At 42.3% G+C, this 22,447-nt stretch overlaps 1 protein-coding gene across 13 annotated transcripts in view; it reads right to left on the bottom strand.

Moving 5' to 3' along the window:
* Positions 1-8: 8 nt before the first annotated feature.
* The window catches only part of VEZF1 (vascular endothelial zinc finger 1), a 353,507-nt gene continuing 331,068 nt past the window's right edge, over positions 9-22,447 (bottom strand). For all 13 annotated transcript variants that reach the window (XM_085649507.1, XM_085649510.1, XM_085649508.1 and 10 more), the window contains one exon: positions 9-2,513. In XM_085649507.1, the coding sequence (XP_085505633.1) occupies positions 2,092-2,513 (422 nt within the window). In that variant the 3' untranslated portion in view covers positions 9-2,091. The remainder of the gene's footprint in view (positions 2,514-22,447) is intronic.

The raw sequence follows: 22,447 nt of genomic DNA, 5'->3' as shown, positions 1-22,447 counted from the left end.
AACCAGAGTTCACTGTACTAATATTTTTTAATATAAGTCTATGCTGTACAATCAAGGCTTCCATTACAAAAACATTTACTTGCAAAGGATGAAGAATGATATCCCCACCCCTACAAACAATACTTCTGGTTTTAGAACATCTTACCTAGCTTCTCCAGCAGTCAAGACATACTATGAAGTACTAGAAAAGATATATACACCAAATTACATACTGTTAATCAATAATCATAAATTAATTGCTACATGTTTCTCTACATTTTTGTTTATTGAGACAAACTAATTAAAAAGGCACAAACATGGGGCATATGCTTACATGGACATTATAACAAACATATACATTAAAAGTGTAGGAATGTGTTGCCTTCTGCTACACAGAAAGTTCCTAAGCTTTTTATATATACAAAACTTGTACAGTTTAATGTCCTAGAGTACAAAAGATCATTTATAAAATTATTTTTACACTTAATTCTATTACATAGTCCAAGCCCCTAGTACTGTTTGTATCTAATGATCTGCCTGTCCATCCTAAGTGATAAAGATAGGCGCTTGCTGTTTATACTGACCCTGGGGGCAGGACCATATACCGTTTTAAAGGAATAGCTCCCCCCCAACATTATCCTTTCAGATGCATCTGCTTGCTTCTGCAGTTCAAGTTTTGTTATAATAAAAAATTTAATTTGTTTAAAAGTTGCTTTAAAATGTAGAGTCTTTGTTTAGATGTATTTAAACACAATGTTTAAAAAAAAGTTAATGTCACATGATGGTCTAAAAGCAAATCTGTTGTCTACATTTTGGTTTCTTTTTTCTATTATACAAAAAACATTCTGCTAGGATTACACACACACACACACAAAAAAAGAACATGGTTCCTGATGTCTACAAGTGTGATGCAACCTCCCCAGCGCAAGTGCCATCAGGGTACAATCCTGGGCAGGCAGTTGTTTCTCCAACTGCCACCTAAAATATTAATCCACAAAATTGGACAGAAATGTGTTAAAGAAACGTAAAAATGTGGAAGTTTATAAATATTTACATAAATCAAAACATTTTCACAACACTTGATTTAGGGTTAGGGAAAAATAATAAAACCAAAGCAAAGACACTTGGCTTGTTCTGCAGGGTCACACAACCTAGTTAGTGGTTAGAATAAAAAAAACTGTATACAATTTAATAGAAGACAAACTTTGTAATAAACAGTCAACACATCACCCGTTTCAACATATACGGGTTCGACAATGGGAGAGATTAAATCCTTCTTGTCCAAGAGCTTCTGCCCTTATCTGAATTGACATCAATGATTCCATGACAGTTCTGAAGCATTTTTATTTTACTACGCAACTTGTACTCCAAAGCGATCAGGAGTCCATGCGCGTGCACACATTTCCATGACTCCTGTTTCCGCTTCTTTTATCTTGTTTTCTTTCCAAAACACTAACGGTTTAAAACATATTGACTACAATGCTAATACTCCCTTAGGGTAATATGTTGAGCAATATTTACAATTTCAAATATCAGGTCACAATCCCTATCATATGTAAATGAAGTACGGATGATAAATTATTATATGCTTTGCATATCAGAGCTGGTATTGCCTTTCCCATAGGGAATTCTGCCTGAACTTAACATATTCCCAAGGTAAAATACATATTCTCTGAAATGCATTTTAATATGTTTCAATATAATGCATTTCCTTACAAAATAAAAAAAATACACCAAACTGATGAGATATGACACTAGCTCTGAAATATGGTCTTCAGAAATGACATATCACATATCAATTGAGTAAGTGATTATGAAGGGACTGGCTAGTGTTTTTCTACACATTATTTCGAGTTGATTTGCCAAGGTGAAATACTAAGCAAATGCTTAGGATGCATTCTGGCATTAAACCATCTACTGCCCTTGTGAACATAGCTTGCATCTCCAGTTCTCACCAATAACCAACTTAAGAGAAAGCTGCTAATCGGTTTTATTAATCAGTAGAATTGTTCAGATGCCTAGTTTTACATTTCTACTAACTGCTCTCTTTTTATGTCAATTTGCTGGCAAAGTGTTACATACAGTTAAACTCGAATACTGCTTAGAGATTATTTACCAGGGAGGTGACGAGGGTAAAGCTTGGGAAAGGAAGGGCATGCTCTCGACTGGTCTCATTGCTATGTTCAATGGGCCCGCCAATGACATTGGAGTTGGCAGGTTCATAGGAGAGGTTATTGTGACTGGATGTCCTAAATTCATTGGAGACGTGACGGGAGTAGATAAATTCACTCCTGAAGCAAGCGATAACGAAGAGGTCATGGATAACGGAGTTGTAATTGCAACAGGGTGCCCTAAATTCATCTGCGAGGCTAAATTGGACACATTTACTGGGCTCCTCATACTCATAGCAGCTGCTACTGTGACTGGGTTCGTCATTGTGCCTGAAGCGGCAATTGAGGAGGTTATATTGAATGGAGAAGTAAGAGTCACTGGCGTTGTAACAGCAGTGGAAGTTTGGCACATGTTACCAGTATCTAAGAGAGGGAAAAATAGAACAAAAGAAAGACATATTTTAATACACAAACCAATGTCAAGTACATTACACACAAAAATTAAATGGCGTTAACTCGACATTTTTACTTTTATATACAAGTCTGTGGCCTCTAGGCACAAGCACAGGTTTCCACAAGGTACAGTCAAAACAAGAAAAATGATACTTTACTCATGTGATTAAGCTCTTTGCCAACTAGCCACATAACTAACAAAAGGATCTGAGAGAAATAACCGTTTTGGCAGCCGTATTTGGGATTAATGCTTTTGTTCTAATATTCCACAACAAAAACATATAAGGTGTGAATCTATTAAACTAAGAGTAATATCACTGCCTCATGCTGTATCCATTTTCTTCATTTTTGAAAACATGCTAAAATGAATGTAGTGACAAGTCATGTGAACTAATAACCACGTAATAACTCAGGACATGAACAATGTTTTTAATGTTTAGCATAGATATTTATGGTAGAACTTAAACTACAGAACTTAAATATTTTATCCGCGGCAAAGTGTATTTTTTTTATTATTATAACCTGAATCCCCATTATATTAAATAAAGCTAGCTGATGATGGATGTACGAGCTGTTGATTAATTGGCACCATGCTAAAATGATTTCAGACCCTACAAAAAGGGTTTCTGTATTATTACACTGCTTTTTAAAATACAGGTTTAGGCAAAGAGGAGTGACCGGTTCTCTTCCTAGCATTATACATTGTCATTATGCATAGCATTTGGGTAGCAAGATAATGTGTATGTCTTTGATACTGATGGAAAAGGAAACATCGCTCTACAGCACAACACTAGCCTTAAAAGAAAACCTCTGAAACAACCATTTAACAGTCCTGAAAAGCAGTAACTTCAGCCTGCCAAAGAAGTTACAAGTTCGCCAGAACTTTGATGCTAGATTCATTTTTAACTTATAGTTTAGGTCACATTGTACCGCTTAAAAGGTCTTTCTGAAAGCTGTACCTTGTTTAGGAGTGTTTCTCTTCACAAGCTGAACGTGGTTTTATTATGTAAAATATGGGCATATTATGTATTATTTATCCTTTTGATAATAATAAAGAGGACCAGTATGTGTTGGATTTTATTTTGTATATTATATTGATATGCCCAAATTGTGTACACTAATGGCCTATATGCTCAAATATAGATTTACACCCATTAGATAAAATTCATGTACATGTGGATGATACAAAGATGCAAGTCCTAATAGACTACAAAGATTTGAAGTCATTAAAGAAACAAAGTGTATTCTTGCAAAACGAAATCCATAAGGTTTGGTTAAATAGGAAGTACAAGAAGGTATGCTAAGGTGATGTTATAGTAGGTGCAGTCATACACACATTTTGCGATTATTTTGAATACGTACCATTTCAAATGTAATTCTACAATAACCTAATCTGATCAATAAGTTATATGAGCAGCATAATCACTCAGGAAAACGAGTACTTGTGAGGTAGCTTCATTGGGACCTAAAACAATAAGTGGTTAATAGCCAATATCCACAGTGGGCATTGTTATTTACCACTAGACTTAACAGTAGCGGCTCCTGGTGGGAGTGCTGCGGTGAAGCGGAGCTGGGGGGAGGGTAGTAAACCACGGAATACGGCCGAACGGAGGTAAGTACATAAGCAAAGCAAATTAACATTGCGCACGCTGCATCACCATTTGGCATTGCAACGTGCGCAATGCAATTTGTTTTGTTTATTTATTTATGTACTTACAAACAAGCACTTAAACTGCATCACAAACTTATCCTCAAAGAGTAAAAATGCTTTTTCTCATCAAGAATAGAAGCTGCCGGGAATACAAATAAAGAGATTTTTAAAATAGTAAAGGAATTCGCATCCCCCAATGCTGTGACTAGGACTTTTTCCCCCTCAGCACTATGGGTGGATCAGAAGGACCTATTTTTTTTCTGACAAATTTAGAAAGATCCAGGACACTTTCCCTAGCTCCCATGGAGCTAACGTTCGGGATAAGTTCCCCTCCCATCTTGACCTTAAGAGGAGCTGCCCTCTCTTCACGGAGTTTCCTCCTTTTTCATTGGCAACCTCATTGGGCATTCTGAAGAACCTGAAATCAGGGGCTCCTTGTAACCCTTGCCCTGCGTCTACTTTGGCAGCAATAGCTCCCTCCATTAATTCCTATATGAACCAGATTTTGAATACCTCCCTGCAGCAGGGGCTGGTCCCCGGCAAGTGGAACAAAGCACACATTCTTCCCCTTCTGAAAAATCCCCATATCCCTTTTACCTTTTCTTTTCCAAAGCACTGGAAAAATATGTTCACTCCTCTGCATTTCTTGAGACTAACAACAGTTTGCATCAAAGCCAATCTGGGTTTCGCCCTAATTTCAGCACCGAAACGGCACTTCTGGAAATTTCGGAATCCATTAAGGACGTCTTGGATAAAGGCGGCAAGGCTATGCTGATATTGTTAGATCTTTCAGCAGCCTTTAATACCGCGCCTCACAGCCGACTCCTGAAGAGACTCCAGGAGGCTGGTTTTAGAGGGACGGTTCTCAAATGGTTTGCCTCTTTTCTGTCAAGGCGCCAACAAACTGTTTGGGCTCCCCCTTTTTCCACCTTAATCCCCCCTCTGGAGTTGGGTGTACCCCAGGGCTCGGTGCTTAGTCCAACTTTATTCAATCTGTACATGTAGTTAAAATAGTGTTGTATGCTGACGAAACCCAACTCCTTTTTACATGCAACAAGGATTCAGAGTTCAAGGGGGAAGCAATTAAGGCCTGCTTGTTGGCGGTGTTCTCCTGGCTCCAGCTGAATGAACTTAAATGTAATTCCGATAAGTCAGAAATCATCTTTTTTGGTTGCTCATCTAACAACTTATGGCAGAACTGGACCCTCCCGCTAACCCGGTGTCGTCCGTAAAAAATCTTGGTGTAAAACTGGACAATTCTCAGAGTATGAAGCCACAGGTTCAGACTGTGGCCGGTCAGTGCTTTGACTTTCTGAAAATGCTCAAACAATTTCTTCCATTACTTTTGGAAAACTGTGGTCCAGGCCTTGATTGGTTCTAGGCTGGACTATCTAAACATTCTTTATCTGGGTCTTTCAGAGTATCTGCTTACCCGTCTTCAAGTAGTTCAAAATGCTGCGGCCAGGGCCATTCTTTCTCTTGGCCCCAGGACCCGGATGTCTGCTCATTTGAATTCTCTCCACTGGCTCCCGATCCGTAAGCGGATACAGTTTAAGGCCCTGGTGCTGGCTTTTAAGGCCTTACATGGGTATGGTGCTCCTTACTTGAGGAAGAGAGTTCAATTTCATCATCCACAACGCTCTCTTCGCTCCGCCTCATTGGCGCTAGTCTGTACTCCGGTGGTGAAATACTCCCGAATTGGAGGATGCTCCTTCCGGCTGAGAGTGGCTAAACTATGGAATGATCTGTCACCTGATGTGAGACTTCTTCAGGATCTGCTTCCCTTCAGAAAGGCCCTTAAAACATGGCTGTTTCAGCAATAACGTAACACTTTGCGCTCTACACACTTTCCCTGCCTGTCTAGTTCAGTCACACTCACCCAGTGCCGGGGCACTCAGAGTAGCTGTGCGCTTTATAAAACCCCGGTTAACACAACATAACTTACCTCTGTTCGGCTGTATTCCGTAGTTTACTACCCCCCACCCTGCCCCTCCCCATCGCCCCGCAGCACTCCCACCAGGACCCGCTACTGCGTCCCAAAGTCACAAATGCTTGACTCTCTGGAGCAATCAAAGTTTACCTCTGGGAGGCGCAGGCGGTTTGAAAGCAACATTCAGTGACAGAAGTAACATACAATAAACAAAATGTCCAAACAAAGCATTCACTTATATATTCACAGGTACGAATAAAATGAGGTGCTTAGAATGATATACCCACAAACATTAGACACGCGTATATTCAAGGTCCAAGATACTTCCACAAGCAGGTTTATATATACGCTTGATTTAAATAACACAAGTCCTCATCTGCATGTTATTTAATGTGTGTACTAGTTTGGGTCCATGAGACAGATGCCATGCAGAGAAAGAAGTCAAACATTTCAGGGTGTACTTGGTGAATTTCAGTGTGCAAAAAAAAAAAAAATCCTTCAACTTGGGGTCCTGTCATCTGTCACTGGATCTTGTAATCAGGTGGGAGTCCAGTGCACTTTAGAAAGTCAACGGGGATAGAAAAACAGCTGCTTTTCCACATGGTCTCAGTCACAAAGGAGACGGGGTAGGAGTGATCAAACAATGGCATCTTCTGTGGTAGCAACCGACAAATCTTGAAAGGGCCCAGTTGAGGTCAACATTTTCATTTGTTAGAAGCACAGATGGGACTGAAAGCAAACATGGGTCCCACACAAGCTGGAACTAAGAACGAAAAATGAGTGAATTATAAAACCTTAATTCTTCAACATGGGGCTCTTCACTGAAATGTGTAACGTTTTTTGTGCACAAACAGCACTGAGAAACACTATTTGTTTAAGGTATATGAACAATTGTTACTTACCTGTAAACAGGTGGTTCTCCAGTATTGGTGTCTTTCATAGATTCACATGCTTGAATATTCCCCGTCGTCGGAGTGGGAGTCCCACGGTAAATAAAATAGCAATATATATATATATATAATAAAATATATACATAAGTAATCATATAATTAGCGCATGTAGGTGTAAAACACACATAGTGAACCTATAAGAGAAAAACTCCATAGGAATACAATGGAGAGAGACAAAAGACCTTTGTAGTCTATCTCTGTCATTATGTAAGTCCGAACTCCAGCCAATCAGGCGTCAGCCCCTCTCTAGAACCTTCTCCTCAGAGCTTCTCACCTCAGATTTTCGTAGCACAAGAGTGACTGTAAAGTGCATGAGGAGAAGAGAGCCTCTGAAGGGAGGAGGGAGGGTCGCATGTGAATCTATGAAAGACACCAATACTGGAGAACCACCTGTTTACAGGTAAGTAACAATTGTTCTTCTCCAGTATTAGGGTGTCTTTCATAGATTCACATGCTTGAATATAGAATAGCTAGCAGTAACAATCACCATTGTTTCCATGCCAAAATAGATTCAACATATATAGATTATCAATCTTCTTATGCATAAAAACAGTATTGAACAACTGTAACATTGTAAATGCATAAAATACATATATGGAAACAATATGGAGGCGGGAGGAAGAGGCTCACCTTACTTAAAAAGATTGCGCAGCACTGCCTGTCCCACTGCAGCATCCTCCTCGCTTAAAGTTGCCAAGCAGTAGTGCTTAGTAAACGTGTGTCTGGTCGACCACGTAGCTGCTCTGCAGATGTGTTGCAAAGATACTCCAGCAAATAAGGCCGTAGATGATGATACTGCCCTAGTGGAGTGTGCCCTCACTGGAGACTGCAGAGGCTTATTTGCCCTTTGGTGACAAAAGACAATAGCTGCCGAGATCCAGCGTGCAATCGTTGGTTTAGTAACCTGACGTCCTTTATGACAGCGTCCATATGCTATAAAAAGTTGATCGGATTTCCTGAAAGAAGCTGTCTTACTGATGTAGAACTTAAGACACCGCTTGACGTCCAAAGAATGTAATCTTTGTTCTGCAGGTGTCTGAGGATTGGCAAAAAAGGTCTTTAATATTACTGGCTCATTAATGTGAAAGTCAGTAGGCACCTTGGGTAGAAATGATGGATTGGTGCGTAACACTGCAGCATCCGGTTTGAACTGCAGGAACGGAGGTTTGATGGTAAAAGCATGGATGTCACTGACACGACGAGAAGACGTTAGTGCCAGAAGTAGAGCTACTTTCCAAGTGAGATATTTTAGGTCGGCCTTGTGAATGGGCTCAAACGGAGGTCTCATCAATTGTGCCAACACAACGTTGAGGTGCCACAACGGAGGAGGACGCCGAACTGGCGGAAATTTCCGGAATAGGCCCTTAAAGAATTGGCGGATTATTCTTGAGGAACAAAGGGAACTTGATCCATCTTGCCGGAAACGGGAAATGGCTGCTAGAAAAACCCTTAGGGTTGCATGCGACAGTCCAGAACTGGCTAGGTGCAAGAAGAATGGTAGCAATTGCTCTGCCGTGGAATGTATCGGATGAACTCCGTTAGCAGCACACCAATGGCAGAATCGTTTCCATTTAAACTTGTACGTCCTGATTGTAGAAGGTGCTCTTGCCTGGGCCAAAATATCCCTACAATCCTGGGGGATGTCTAGGTGGGCGAACTCATGGTGTTCAGGTTCCATGCTGATAAGCTCAGTGAGGAGGGATTTGGATGACAAATTCTCCCTTCGCTCATTGTGAGCAGATCCGTCCGATGTTGCAGGAGGATTGGCTGGCATTGGGACAGGAGGAGCAGTTCTGAGAACCACGCTTGCCGTGGCCAGCGCGGGGCTATTAGGATCAGGTGGCAAGGTTGTCTCCTCATCTTCCAAAGAACCCGAGGTATGAGGGGTATTGGAGGAAAGGCGTACGCAAATAGATTGCACCAGTTTATCAAAAGGGCATTCCCTTGTGATTGCTTGTGGGGATGCCAGCTTGCGTAATTTCGGCATTTCCGGTTCTCCGGCGTGGCAAAGAGATCGAGTTGCGGACGGCCCCATAGTTGGAATATCCTCTCTAGAGTGGGTTGGTGTAACTCCCACTCGTGGGTCGACGAGGAGGACCTGCTCAGGGAATCCGCTAGGACATTGGATACTCCTGGCAGGTGGACTGCCGTAAGCAAGATCTGATGACTGAGAGACCAGTCCCAAATTCTTTGAGCTAGCCTGGAGAGACTTGGGGATTTTGTTCCGCCCTGTTTGTTGACATAGTGCATACAGGTTGTGTTGTCTGTCTGTATTAGCACTGACTCTCCTTGGAGCAAAGGCAGAAACGATTTTAGAGCCAGAAAAATCGCCATGAGCTCCAATTTGTTGATGTGCCAAGATCTTTGATGTGTGGACCATCTTCCCTTCACAGAGAGATCCTCCAAATGTGCGCCCCATCCCTCCAATGAGGCGTCTGTTGTGAGTGTCCTGTCCGGTGGCAGCGACAGGAAGGACATGCCTTCCGTCAAGTTGGCTGGAATTGCCCACCATGCGAGTGCTGACCTTATCTGATCTGTGACACATATCATGTCGTGGAAAGATCCCGTTACCTGACGCCACTGAGCATCCAGAGCTTCCTGGATAGGACGTGTCCTCAGCCGGCAATGAGGGATCAAGGCAATGGATGATGACGCCATCCCCAGAAATGATTTTAATAGTCTCACAGAAACTGACTCTCTTGATCTGATCAGAGCCACCAGTCGCAACATCTTTTTGAGACGCTCCTGGGAGAGGAATGCCTTCGCTGACACAGTCTCCAGAGTTGCGCCCAGGAAATCTCTTTGTTGGTGCGGATGAAGTTGGGATTTTTCCACATTTACGGACAGGCCTAAAGAGCGAAACACGTTCTGGCACAGAAGAGTGTGTTGTCGCAGGTGAGTGCTTGACTGAGATTTCAGGAGAAAATCGTCCAGGTATGGAAATATTTGCACTCCCTGGAGGCGCAAATACGCTATTACTGGAGCCAGTACCTTCGTGAACACTCGAGGGGCTGAGCGCAGGCCAAATGGTAACACTTTGAATTGGTAATCGTGTTGACCCACTCGAAAACGCAGGAACTTTCGATGCCGCTGTAAAATAGGGATATGAAAATAGGCATCCTGGAGATCTATAGTCGCCAGAAAATCTTCCTGCAAGAGTAAGCGCAAGATGTCTACCAGCGTCATCATACGGAAGGATTGGCTCTTTATATATTTGTTTAGTGCTCTTAGATCGAGGATGGGCCTCCACTCTCCGTTTTTCTTTGTGATCAAAAAGAACCGGGAATAAAAACCTTTTCCCTTCTGAGACACAGGTACCAGTTCTATAGCTCCTTTTTGCCTTAAAAGTCGGACTTGATGCAACAGTTCTTTCATGTGAGCTGGTGGCGGTCCGGAGGGTGGAGTGGGAGGAGGGAATTTGGTGAATTCTAAGGCGTGTCCCTTCTTCACAATGTCCAAAACCCAACGGTCCTTTGAGATGGAGGACCATTGGGAAAAGAACAGAGAGATTCGACCTCCAACCTTGTCTGTCCGGTAAGAGTCACTGTCTCTTTGATGCGGATCCTCTGTATGAAGATTTTCCTCTATATGACTTGGAGGTTTGCTGCCGTGATGTTTGCTGTTGCTGTCCATAAGAGTAACGGTTGGACCCTTGATTGTAAGGTTTGTATTGTTTATTGTCTCTTCGAAAACTTGAGGAGGTGCCGCGTCCGCGTGCACCACGAAAATTACTCCGTTGAAATTGAAGGTTTCCTAGTGATCTAGCTGTTTCAGTGTCTTTCTTTATGGACTGTAGAGCTTCATCGACGTGGCTCCCAAATAAAGACTCGCCGTCATATGCCATGTTTAGGATCATAGACTGAACCTCCTGACGAAAGGATGTAGATTTTAACCATCCTTGCCTACGCAGAACAGCCGCTCCGGCAAGCTGACGGAAACCCATGCAGGCGATGTCCACTGCACAATCGATTATTTCCGCCGATGCCGCTTCTCCCTCTTGGAGCAACTTCATTGCCTCCACCTTAGATGGCTCTGGTAACTCCTGAACCACATCCGAGATATCAGCCCAAACTTGTCTGTCATATCGTCCCAGGATGGCCAAGGCATTAGCTGCTCTAACCACCGTAGAGGCCATAGAAGAGAATTTACGCCCTATGGCATCCATCCGACGTCCGTCACGATCCGGAGGCGAGGTGATAGAAGATGCCGGATTTTTCGCTTTACGTTGCGCTGCCTGCGTAACGACCGACTCAGGTTTAGCCTGACCCGTGAGGCATGCTGGGGTTCCTATTGGTGCCTTATATTTCTTTTCCAATCGAGGCACCTGAGCTGGCAAGGTATTCGGTGTCTGCATTAATTTCTTGCCTTCTTCCCAAATAAACTCAACTATGGGAATAGCATGAGTCTGTTTGTAGGGTTGATTCTTGAAATCATAAAGGAAGCAATCTTCCTCCCTGCGCTCCGTTGTTAACTTAAAACGGTGTGATGCCCTTTCCATCAGTTGGTGAAAATTGGCTATGTCCACTGGAGGTGAATCCCCTGTTACTATCTGTGAGGGGGATGGTGTTTGTGCCTGGTAATTGTCCCACTCCGCCATATCATCATCATTGTCATCTACATCCCCATCATCATCTGGGATTTCACCCTCTTCTGGGTCCTGAGGGCCTTCCTCTACAGGCTCATAATGAGGCAACACCCTTTCCGGAACCTGTCGTGGAGGTACAGGCGGCATCCGTGGAGCAGGATTTACAATAGGTACCGGTGGAATAATTGCTGGAATCACCGGGGTTGACGGAATCTCTGAACGTTGAGGGGATAGAGGGAACCGTTGGTTGTAGTCGTCCAACATGCGTTGGAGATTAGTAATGAGCGACAGAGGAAGAGTCGCCGTTTTATGCTTCGGAGGGGCCTGGTGTATATATACCGGATCCTCATCCTCACTACTGACATCCTGGCACTTAATAACCAAGTCGGATGGACTTTGTGCTGTTCCGAAAGACTCTGGTAACCCCTCGGATTCCTGATCCGAATCTGTAGCGAATAATGGTGAGGGAGGCTGTGCAACTCCCAAAGGAATATTATGTTCCTGGCTCTCCGAGCCCACAGTAGGAGGTAATGGTGTCCAAGAAACTTCTTCCCTTCTTGTTTTCTGGGTAGTCACCACACCGCGTATTCGTACCCTTACGAATGTCTGTGGGGATGTACTCGTCGACGGAGCCGTCGTCGAAGGAATGATGGTCGACGGAATTATCGTCGACGACGTCTGTGGCAACAAAATTGCCGTCGTCGGATTCGCCGTCGACGGAGCCGCCGTCGACGGAGCCGCCGTCGACGGAGCCGCCGCCGACGGAGCCGCCGCCGACGGAGCCGCCGCCGACGGAGCCGCCGCCGACGGAGCCGCCGCCGACGGAGCCGTCGTCGAGGTCTTCGTAGACAAGGCTTTCGTCGACGGAACCGTCGTCGTCGGGATCTTCTTTTTCTTCGCCGACGGAATGGGCGTCGACGAGCTCGACGACGTCTTCGTCGACGACACAGTCTTCGTCGACGGAACCTTTACCTTCTTCGTCGACGTCGAAGTAATGGGCACAACAGAAGTCACCGCCCTTGAAGAAGTGATGGTAATCGTCGACGGGGATAACGTCGACATAACGCTCGTCGACGACGAAGCAGCTGACGTCGTCGTCGGGGTCACCGTCGACGAGGTAGAAACAGCAGATCTCGTCGTCGGGAGCATCGTCGACGAGGCTGACAAATTTTTCCCCGAGGAATGGGAAGTAGACGCCTCAGCAGCCTGAGAACAGTGTCCCATAGGCGACAAAGCAGTAGGTGAAACCACAAAGGTGGCAGTTGTCAGAGGCAAAGCCAGCTTCTTTTTCTTCAGGAAAGGAGATGGTAACTCCTGCACACTACTGCGCTTAGAGGCTGGTTGAGAACGACCAGAAAAGAGACTTTCCACATCAGAGAGAGTGTTATCCTTGTCTTTTAGTCTCTGTAGCCATAATAGCAGGCGGCCTTCTCTGTCCTTTAGAGTTTTTGTAGAGAAAGTTCTACAAAACTTACATTTTGCCACCTCATGGTCAGGATATAAACAGTAAATACACTTACTGTGTGGGTCCTCAGAGAACAAACGCAGTTTTCCACATGAAGAACATGGTCTAAACAAAGATTTCTTACTAGAAGACATCCTCACTGACAAAAACTGAGCAGAGCTCAGGGAGACTCCCTGTCACACGACGTGCGGTAGAAAATCTGAGGTGAGAAGCTCTGAGGAGAAGGTTCTAGAGAGGGGCTGACGCCTGATTGGCTGGAGTTCGGACTTACATAATGACAGAGATAGACTACAAAGGTCTTTTGTCTCTCTCCATTGTATTCCTATGGAGTTTTTCTCTTATAGGTTCACTATGTGTGTTTTACACCTACATGCGCTAATTATATGATTACTTATGTATATATTTTATTATATATATATTGCTATTTTATTTACCGTGGGACTCCCACTCCGACGACGGGGAATATTCAAGCATGTGAATCTATGAAAGACACCCTAATACTGGAGAAATGTAGATGCACAGCGTACCGTGCTATTTATTACCATAGACGAGTGTGACAAGTGGCCTTAACTCACGAGAGGTGAGGCATCAAGAGGGTCATGATGCCCCTTGGCTTCCCTCAAAAATGGCGATTTTACTCTGCACATATGGTTTATCCCTTGACATTTTTTCCTGCATGTTTGTTGAATAAAATATGTTTAACCAAAACCAGTATTGAAGGGGTTAAATGTGTGCAGCAATGTAAAATAATTTTGAAGTAGTAACCTGCCTATCAGGAGAGTCCTTTTCACGGGCAAAGTAACTGTTCATGCAATTTGTATGGCAGTTCACAGTACGTTTATAATACTGTGGTAATAAACTGATAATTACACTAAAGTAATAACATGTATGAATGCATGTTTATAATTACAGTTGCTCTAAATAAAGCATCATTGAGCCACATATTCCACTGCCAAAGTATATATAAAAATGTTATACATATGTACACACACACACACGCATGTACACACCCACACATACACGTATAGATCTCAAAACAAAAGGACTACAAATCAAAAGACTCCTTCGAAATGTATTTTGTCAACTTATATCTACTGAATTTTCATGGGGACAAATGTGAATGGCTTATAAATGTATCAGATGATCAGTCTGTGTTTTGGTAATACTTTTGGCGGGTGCAACAGAACAATTGATGGCAAGGCCATTTCAAGATTTATAAGATGGCTGCATGTACTTCTAGCATTGACCCAGTTAAAACACCACAGGCATGTATGTACCACACATGTTTGAGGATGATTGGTGAATCTTAAAAACGGAACCTAGATAAAATAACTCTGATAACTGATGGTTCCTGGTTTTTGCTGGATTATTAAGACTCTGGTTTGTCCTCTATGCTGTTAGGCATTTCTAAATATAAAAATTCATAAAACAGAATTTATTCTCCTGAATATACATATGCCCATCTTTCTTTTTTTCTTAAAGGAAGATGTACAGATTTTGGGCAAAACTCTTCTTTGGAATTTCATTTACAGGGCTTTTTTTCACACATTTTTTAAAAAGAAGAGAACGAGCCGATCGGCGTCATGCTGCACGACCAGGGAAAAACACTGCCTTTAAGTCTTCAGGATTTCCCAGAGGAGACTGCTTTTATAGCTCGGAAGTAGTTCATTTAAGATTTCTTGGTTGTTTATACTTTGATTTAACATTTTCCAACCAAGAGTTTTTCCATTTTGCTTTTTTAAGAAGAAAGTGTGAAGTTCAAGAATTCAGCAAAGATTGCCATGGTGCTGAACTAGGATTACAAAAAATATATATTTTCACTTTCAAGTGTTAGATCCTTTTTTGTGTGAGAAGTCTACAACAAGAAAGGGAAAAATCTGGAGTTGGACAACAGATCAATGATGCCTGACTCACTTTTGTATCTCTCCTGGAATCAGGGTGTAGACAGTAAAGTTTCATGAAAATATGTACCATATTCCAGGCAAATCATAGGAATGAGAATACTTGGGAAGAGTTACAGTAGGTATCTTCCCCTCAGTTTAGTAGGTCTAGGTCTGCAGAACAGTCTTGTTGGCTTTTTGATAAAGACAGTAGAGACTAACAGCTAGGAATTGTTCGATTTAGCCACAAGTAATGGATTGTTTGATTTTGCCATTGGTGTAAGCATAGGACTGTAACTGACAAAATATTAACTACATTTACTAATGTTTGGTGTTGCTTTGAACAGTGCGGCATTGCACTGATATGGTAGCACTATCAAATCAGTCATTAGAAGAGCAAAGACTCAATCTACAAGACAGACACACGACTGCTGCTCTCTTAAGAAACATAACTGTAGAGATCTACAAAGAAGCCATCTTAGGGATCTGCTCCTACTGCAACTCTTGACCGATTCCAGAAACATCAAATTGTGTCAAGCATCCTTGCAAAATCTCTTTTGGGTAATACATTATTTTTCTCTCTACACCTGTTTTAGGGATGAACCTGCCACTATTTGTTGCTTGGGACTCTCAATGAAGATCTCCTGAAGAATGAAGTTACCTGTAATCCTTGTTCTCCTTCAAGAGAATCTTTCCAAAACTCATAAGCAACCTTCCATGTCTCTAATGGAAAATCAGAATAGTTATCTCTGGCTATGCAGGAACGCAAGGCTCCATGCTTCTTGGGCATGCCATGATGGGGATAACAGTAAAGTGGGATTCCTTAATGAAGTTTCCGATGGAAGTCTATCTGGCTAAGTTACCTACATTTTTTGATCACGTTTGTGAAAGATTACTGTCAACTTTTTTTTTTTTTTACACAAGTGACTTCAAAATTATAATTTACTTTTGAAGATAAAAAATAAATAAAAATAATTAAAAAAAAAATATATATTTTTTTTACAAATAGAGAATATCTAAACAATCTAGTCTGAGGCAAGCTGCTTAACCCCTTGTGTGCCCATGACGAGCTGGACTCGTCATGGGCCGCGGTTGCGCTGTGCCCATGACGAGTCCAGCTCGTCATGAACCCCACCCGCTAATGCAACGCCCGGCACAGGGCGGGGAAAGGGCGTGGCACACAAGGGGTTAAATAAGATTCGAAATGTAAATACATTGCATTTGCCAAGGAAATTAAATATTTTTGGGGAAAAGCACCTGGCTACATGCATAGGAAAGAAAAAAACTCATGGATGGGAGTCAGAGACAGTGGTCTGCCTCCAAGTATAAAAAGCGGATAGCTACATGCTTAAGCTTTAGTGGATGGCAGGTACAGGCAGCATGCTTGACAACATTCAAGCCACACTTCGTGGACAGGAGGAAATTTAGTACCAATGAGTGGAGAGAAAAAATAGAGAAAGTATGTGGATAGTTCAAGGTTGTGTGTTGTAATAGTACATTCTGCTATATTTCCTGGTCATACAATCCGGTATTAATAGCAATCGCATTTGTTGTTGCTGTGCTATGTGAAGGTTATTTCAAAGCCACTACTGGCACTACAATTTTCGGAACTGTCGGGGCAACCCGTTTTAACTTCATGACTACCTGCAGAAGTCTGCAGGACTAAGAGCAATAGACTATTTATGGATCGATCAAGGCTCTAACAAGCATGCAGAGCAGTTTACGTTTTCTGTGGTTCTGAAAAGATTTATGGATGTTGTAAAGTATGGTGACTCTATGAGCAGGTAGGATAAACTAATTTATTGGTAAATGCATTAGAAAGAGGCACAGCACGAGCAAATGCAAAGAAGTAAAAGCCTAACGGTCGATCCTGGAACATGGAACATCAAACGTACAACGCAGGTACAGTGCTCCATGTTCCAGGCAGGGAAGACAAAGGAAAGGGGATAACTAGGGAAAAAAGAAGGGGAGAATGTAACACATCTCACCTCTAACACAAAGCAAAAGAAATATAAAGATCAAGATAAATATCTACCAGGTAATTTTTTGGGACGAACATTATTTTTGACTCTGGACGCTATAGATTGTGTAGAATGAGAAGTATCACAAGAAACATTATCAGAATTGCGTAAGAGGGATGATTCAGCATTGTGTAAAGTTTTGCATTTTGCAACTCTTCTCACATTCCAGACTCTACCATCCTGGGTAATGACACTGTTCCTACAAACTTTCACAATCTTAATAGGATGGTAGAACTTGGGAGTAGCCTTTTACCAAAAAACCTGGTTTCTTGATCCTAACCCATTCTCCTACCACAAAGTCGTGAACTTTGACATTCATTTTGGAATCAAATGACACTTTCATTTTGTTTTGTTTATTTTCCACACGTTTGGCAATAAGATTAACATCAAGAGTGTCATTGGTTTTATTAATCTTCTTTATCCACCATGGACAAATGTCAGAAGAAGGTTCTCTGCCTTTCAACAGTCTAAAAGGACTTACATCTGTTACGGAATGTGGAGTGATGCGATACATCCACAACTTTCTTCTTACTACATCCATCCAGGGCTCAGATGACACACTAGCTGATTGAAGGCCATCCTTAAGAACACGATTAAAACGTTATACCGGACCATTTTCTCTTGGTTCGTATAAAGATGTGGTAAGATGTTTGATATTACACATATGAAAAAAATCTTTCATTTCGTGTGACGTGAGCTGTATGCCATTATCTGTTACAACCACTTCTGGGGACCCCTCACGAGCAAAAACGTCCTTGAAAAAGGTGATAATCACTTGAGATGAAGCATTTGCTACAAACTTAACCTCTGGCCACTTAGAGTGGTAATCCACTATGACCAAAGCATCCTCGTCGCCAATTGTAAAGTATGGTGACTCGATGAGCAGGTAGGATAAACTAATTTATTGGTAAATGCATTGGAGAGAGGCACAGCACAACCAAATGCAAAGAAGTACAAGTCTAACTGTCGACCCTGGAACATCAAACGTACAACGCAGGTACAGTGTTCCATGTTCCAGGCAGGGAAGACAAAGGAAAGGGAGGATAACAAGGGAAAAAAGAAGGGGAGAACGTAACAGATGTTTTCCAGGAACTTAAGCATTGATTATAAACATTGATAGCTATTATTTCTGGGTTTTGATTATGAGTCAGCTTAGAAAGGTGGCTTGTTTAATACTCCTAGCGAGTGGCTGTCATGAATATACCTATGGCTTTTAATTATTATTATTAAACAGATTTATAGAGCGCATGGCTACTCAACCAAGAGTTTTCCAGTGCTGTGTCATGGCATGGATACCAGAGAATGTCCTGATTGCTAATCCTGAAGTCCATTGTTAAAACAACCAGGTTTTAAGCTTCTTACGGAAATTTGAGCAATCTGTATGCTCTAGGATCGGGGGAAGAGAGTTCCACAGCTTTGGGCCTAAGAAATACAAGGCACGGCATTCTTGACAGGATCTCCTAACACTGGGCACTGCAGCTAGGTCCAGGTTACATGAGTGCAGGGATGGGTTTGGTGTACAAGGTAACACCAGAGATCTTAAATACAGAGGAATTTTGGAAGGCATTTGTGTACATAACAATGCTTACAACTGAACCCACCATTCAATTGGGAGCCAGTGCAATCACGAAGCATGCAGACAGTGGGGTGGCACTTGGGTAAGTTGAGTAGGAGTGTAGCGGCCTACTGCACTACCTGTAGCCTCCTAAAAAGAAACTTTGGGACCCCTAGGTAGAGAATGTTTCTGTAGTCGAGCCTTGAGATGACTAAGGCCTGGATGACTGTTCTATGGTCCAAGTACAAGAGACACCCTAGAATCTTTCTAAGCCACCTCAAGATGCTGAAGCAGGTAGCCAACACTTTGGTGATTTGGTGGCTCATAGAAAGATTATTATCCAGCCAGACTCTAAGGTTCTTGAGTACAGTGGCCGGGGTTGGTAGAGCACCCATTCTATCTGGCACAGATGGGGACCCCACAGGTGACAACTGCTAAGCAATAGGACCTCTGTCTTATCTCAGATTAGTTTAAATGAATTTGCATTCATCCAAGTGGAGAATTGTTTGAGGCAGCGGTTCAATGCCTGTGCTTCTCCTGAGAAGACAAGGAGACAACAATCAGAGTATTGTCTGCATATGATAGAGTGTGGCCACACGCTTCTACTATGTTCACAAGAGGCCTTGTGTAAACATTGAAGAGAGTTGAGCTAAAAGTAGAGCCGGGGCCCCAGATGGTAAGTGATATGATCTAGAACAATACTGGTGCGTGTGAACTTGAAAGACACGGTCCTTAAGGAATGAACTCAGCCAGGACAATGCCAGCACCTGTCCCCAACATAATAAGGTCTATCCTTCCCTAGATGGGGGGGCGGGGGGAGGGTCCTTGGCCCTGCTGCTGCCTACTTGTTCAGGTAATAGATGGCTGAGGTGCCTTGTTGGAGTCCTTACAATGTTGCATACCAATGTTGGAATGGTATTCTTCATCAATGATTTGGTTTCATTCAACAATGGAATGACTATGAAACTGTCTGCAACAGCATCAATCTGTTCTGCCAGTCCTGAAAGTGAACTCGCCACTTGTCCTCCATGCACTGCTGCCGTGGTCCCAAGTACAATCCGACATTTTGGACTAAGGAAATGTACTACACCATTTGTCCAAAAAGAAATGCTCCTTGCTGAAATTCAAAATATTATTAGTGCATATGTAAGAACAGTATGCTGATAATATAGCATCACGTAGAGTTTAGATTAAGCATGTAGGAAGTGACATTTCTGTGAATGTATAAAGGTCTCTCTTCTGTAGGATACCTTAACTCCTGTCAATCACTGCTCCTAGCAGTGACTGGATGAAATTCATGGGCATCCCTAACCTCTGACTTGTGGTTACTGTCATGCTTAAGTTTTAATTGCAAAAATGTGATCCTGTCAGAGACGTGCTGCCAAGAAGGCCATCCATTTGGAAAATACTCTTGGATATGATTTCATGGAAAACCGCACTTCAGACAGAAGTCACTGTGGTATCTGGAAGATGGGTAGTTATCTGGGGAAGCTCTGGTGCTAGTTGTGGAATGTAGAGTGTGAAAATGTTTATGATATTGATGTCATGCTATGTAATTTTATGCATCAGTTGTACCAGAACTTGGAAGCTGGATGTCCTGGATGGGATGCTCCCTAATAAAGAACCTAATTGAACATTTTATAAGCTTTTTTGCTTTATTACACTGGCGACGCACGGTAAGGAGAACATCTCAACAGCTGTAGACATCAATTCCTGGATTATTTTCAATCTACTACTATTGCAATATCACCCTTGAATTTTTTTTACTTAAAAAGCTGTTCATATCTTTGTCCTACCGGTCTCTGTCAAGGCTGGAGATCAACAAAGAACACCTGTGGATTATTTGGAGTATGTTTATGTAGACATGGATTTCCTTTTGAAATTATCTGTACCTGGGTCTCCACTGCAAGTGTGGTTCGCGTTACTGACAGTACTTTGTCATTTTTGTGACGTCATGACTTTGTGATAGGAGCTAGCAGTGGATATTGTGCCTGCATTGGTTGTGCTAAAGAAAAAGGAAAAATAAGGTTACCGGAAAATATATAACTAGCTCACTTGCAAGTTCCAGGTGTTTCTGGCAGAGCAATTTTCAAGTTGTGCGGGCTCGCGCCGGTTTCAAATGATGTAGCCTTGGGCCATCTTTTGATGTTCGGCACCAAATTCACAGACCGCCTGTGTTCCTGTTATGAAGCGGATGTGCCCTATCGGTGTTCGTAAATAACATACGGCCATGTTGCTGTTACATGCTCTATTTCCTTTAGAAAGGGCCTACTGCACGTCAGGCAGCCATCTTGGTGAAGGAATACTTTTATGCTGCCTTCAGACACAGCAATAGGAACCCCCAACTGTGCTTGTTGCTGATCGCACTGACAGCCATGCTTTACATACTCCAGCATACCATTGTTTCTTTCCTGCTGTGTCTATTTTATTACGGTGATAGACACACCTTTCATCCACAATAAGGTAGCCTATTCTGTTATGGCGATAGACACGCCTCCCGATTAATTTAAAAATTGCTTTGTGTCTGTCGTTTGCGGCGACATGCACACCTTAGCAGTAATTAGCCCTCCATAATTAGCATTAATCATTGCTTTGTGTCTGTCGTTTGCGGTGACAGGCATGCCTTACCAATAATTAGCACTCCAGCATATCGGCAGTTCTTTCCTGCTGAGTTTATTTCGTTACGGTGACAGGCTAAAGCCTTTTATAGTACCTGCCTCTTAACTCTTTTACATTTACAAACAGCAGATTATATCCCTTTGTACAACTAAAGAGTCATTACCAGTTTTGATTGTATACCTTAAACGGACAGTTTTGTTGCGCATCCAAAACCTCTTCTCCCGATAGAGTGAAGGTGGTTGAAGACTATCATGAGTACATACCAAAGACGGAGTGAAGAAATATCCCAAAGACCAGATTATGATTGGGTATTTCAATGTGGATTCTGGGCATGGTAAACGGTAATATCCAATGACTTCTTGGATAAAGAGCTCAGTTACTGTGTCAAGCTAAGGGTTGCGGATTCATTCGGGAGCATATGGAGGACAAACTATTGATCTTAGAGGGTATTTTCAATCAGAGATCAAATTCAAGACTAACACAACACAATGCAAGGCAAACTGTACATTCCTGTAAAATGGGATACTGTTTTGAGTTGGCTACATCAAAGGGATCTGGGGGGTATTCTTGATCCCAATTCCGCTACTCCTGTTAGGCTCAAAGAAGATTACATAAGGGAACTGCAATTGTGTGCTGTACAAAAACTCAAGGTAATGATGTCACAAACTTGCAGGAAGAATTTCCACAAGTCTTCAGTGAGAAAATGGGGTGTCTCAAAGGGTATGTACATCAGATAAAGTTAAAACAGGGAGCAGTGACTGTAACTCCTTAAGTGTGCTCAATACCCATCTCAATGAGCGGTGAGGTGGAAAAGGAGATCAAGAAGTTGTGTGAAGAGGGAACATATTTTGAATTAGAAGGATTAACACTCAAGCTCAACAAATGTACATTTGGGAAAACAAAGATAGAATACTCAAGGCATGGTGTGAATGCGAATAAGTTGTATCCCAAAAAAAGATTTGATTACAAATATCGGGAATCTGCAGATTCCAGACAAAAAGGAGGAGTTGCTCTCCTCCCTAGGAATGGTTGAGTTTCTTGGCAAGTTCATTCAAATTTGGCTTCCAAGACCTTGACTATGAGGAAGCTGTAAAGAAAGGGAGCAGTTTTTGTGGGATGCAGAGTGTGAGAAGGAGTTTGTGGAAATTAAGGAAGACCTAATGAATGCAAACAGTCTTAGTTGTTTTAATTCCACTAGAGAATGTTACTTACTGATAGATTCCAGCACAAAAGGCCTTGCTACAGTTT

The sequence above is a fragment of the Triturus cristatus genome, chromosome 3_2 (genome assembly GCF_964204655.1).
Source record: "Triturus cristatus chromosome 3_2, aTriCri1.1, whole genome shotgun sequence".
Taxonomy (NCBI): domain Eukaryota; kingdom Metazoa; phylum Chordata; class Amphibia; order Caudata; family Salamandridae; genus Triturus; species Triturus cristatus.
Note: the sequence above shows the minus strand (reverse complement) of the source record. Positions and strands in the feature narration are given on the sequence as shown.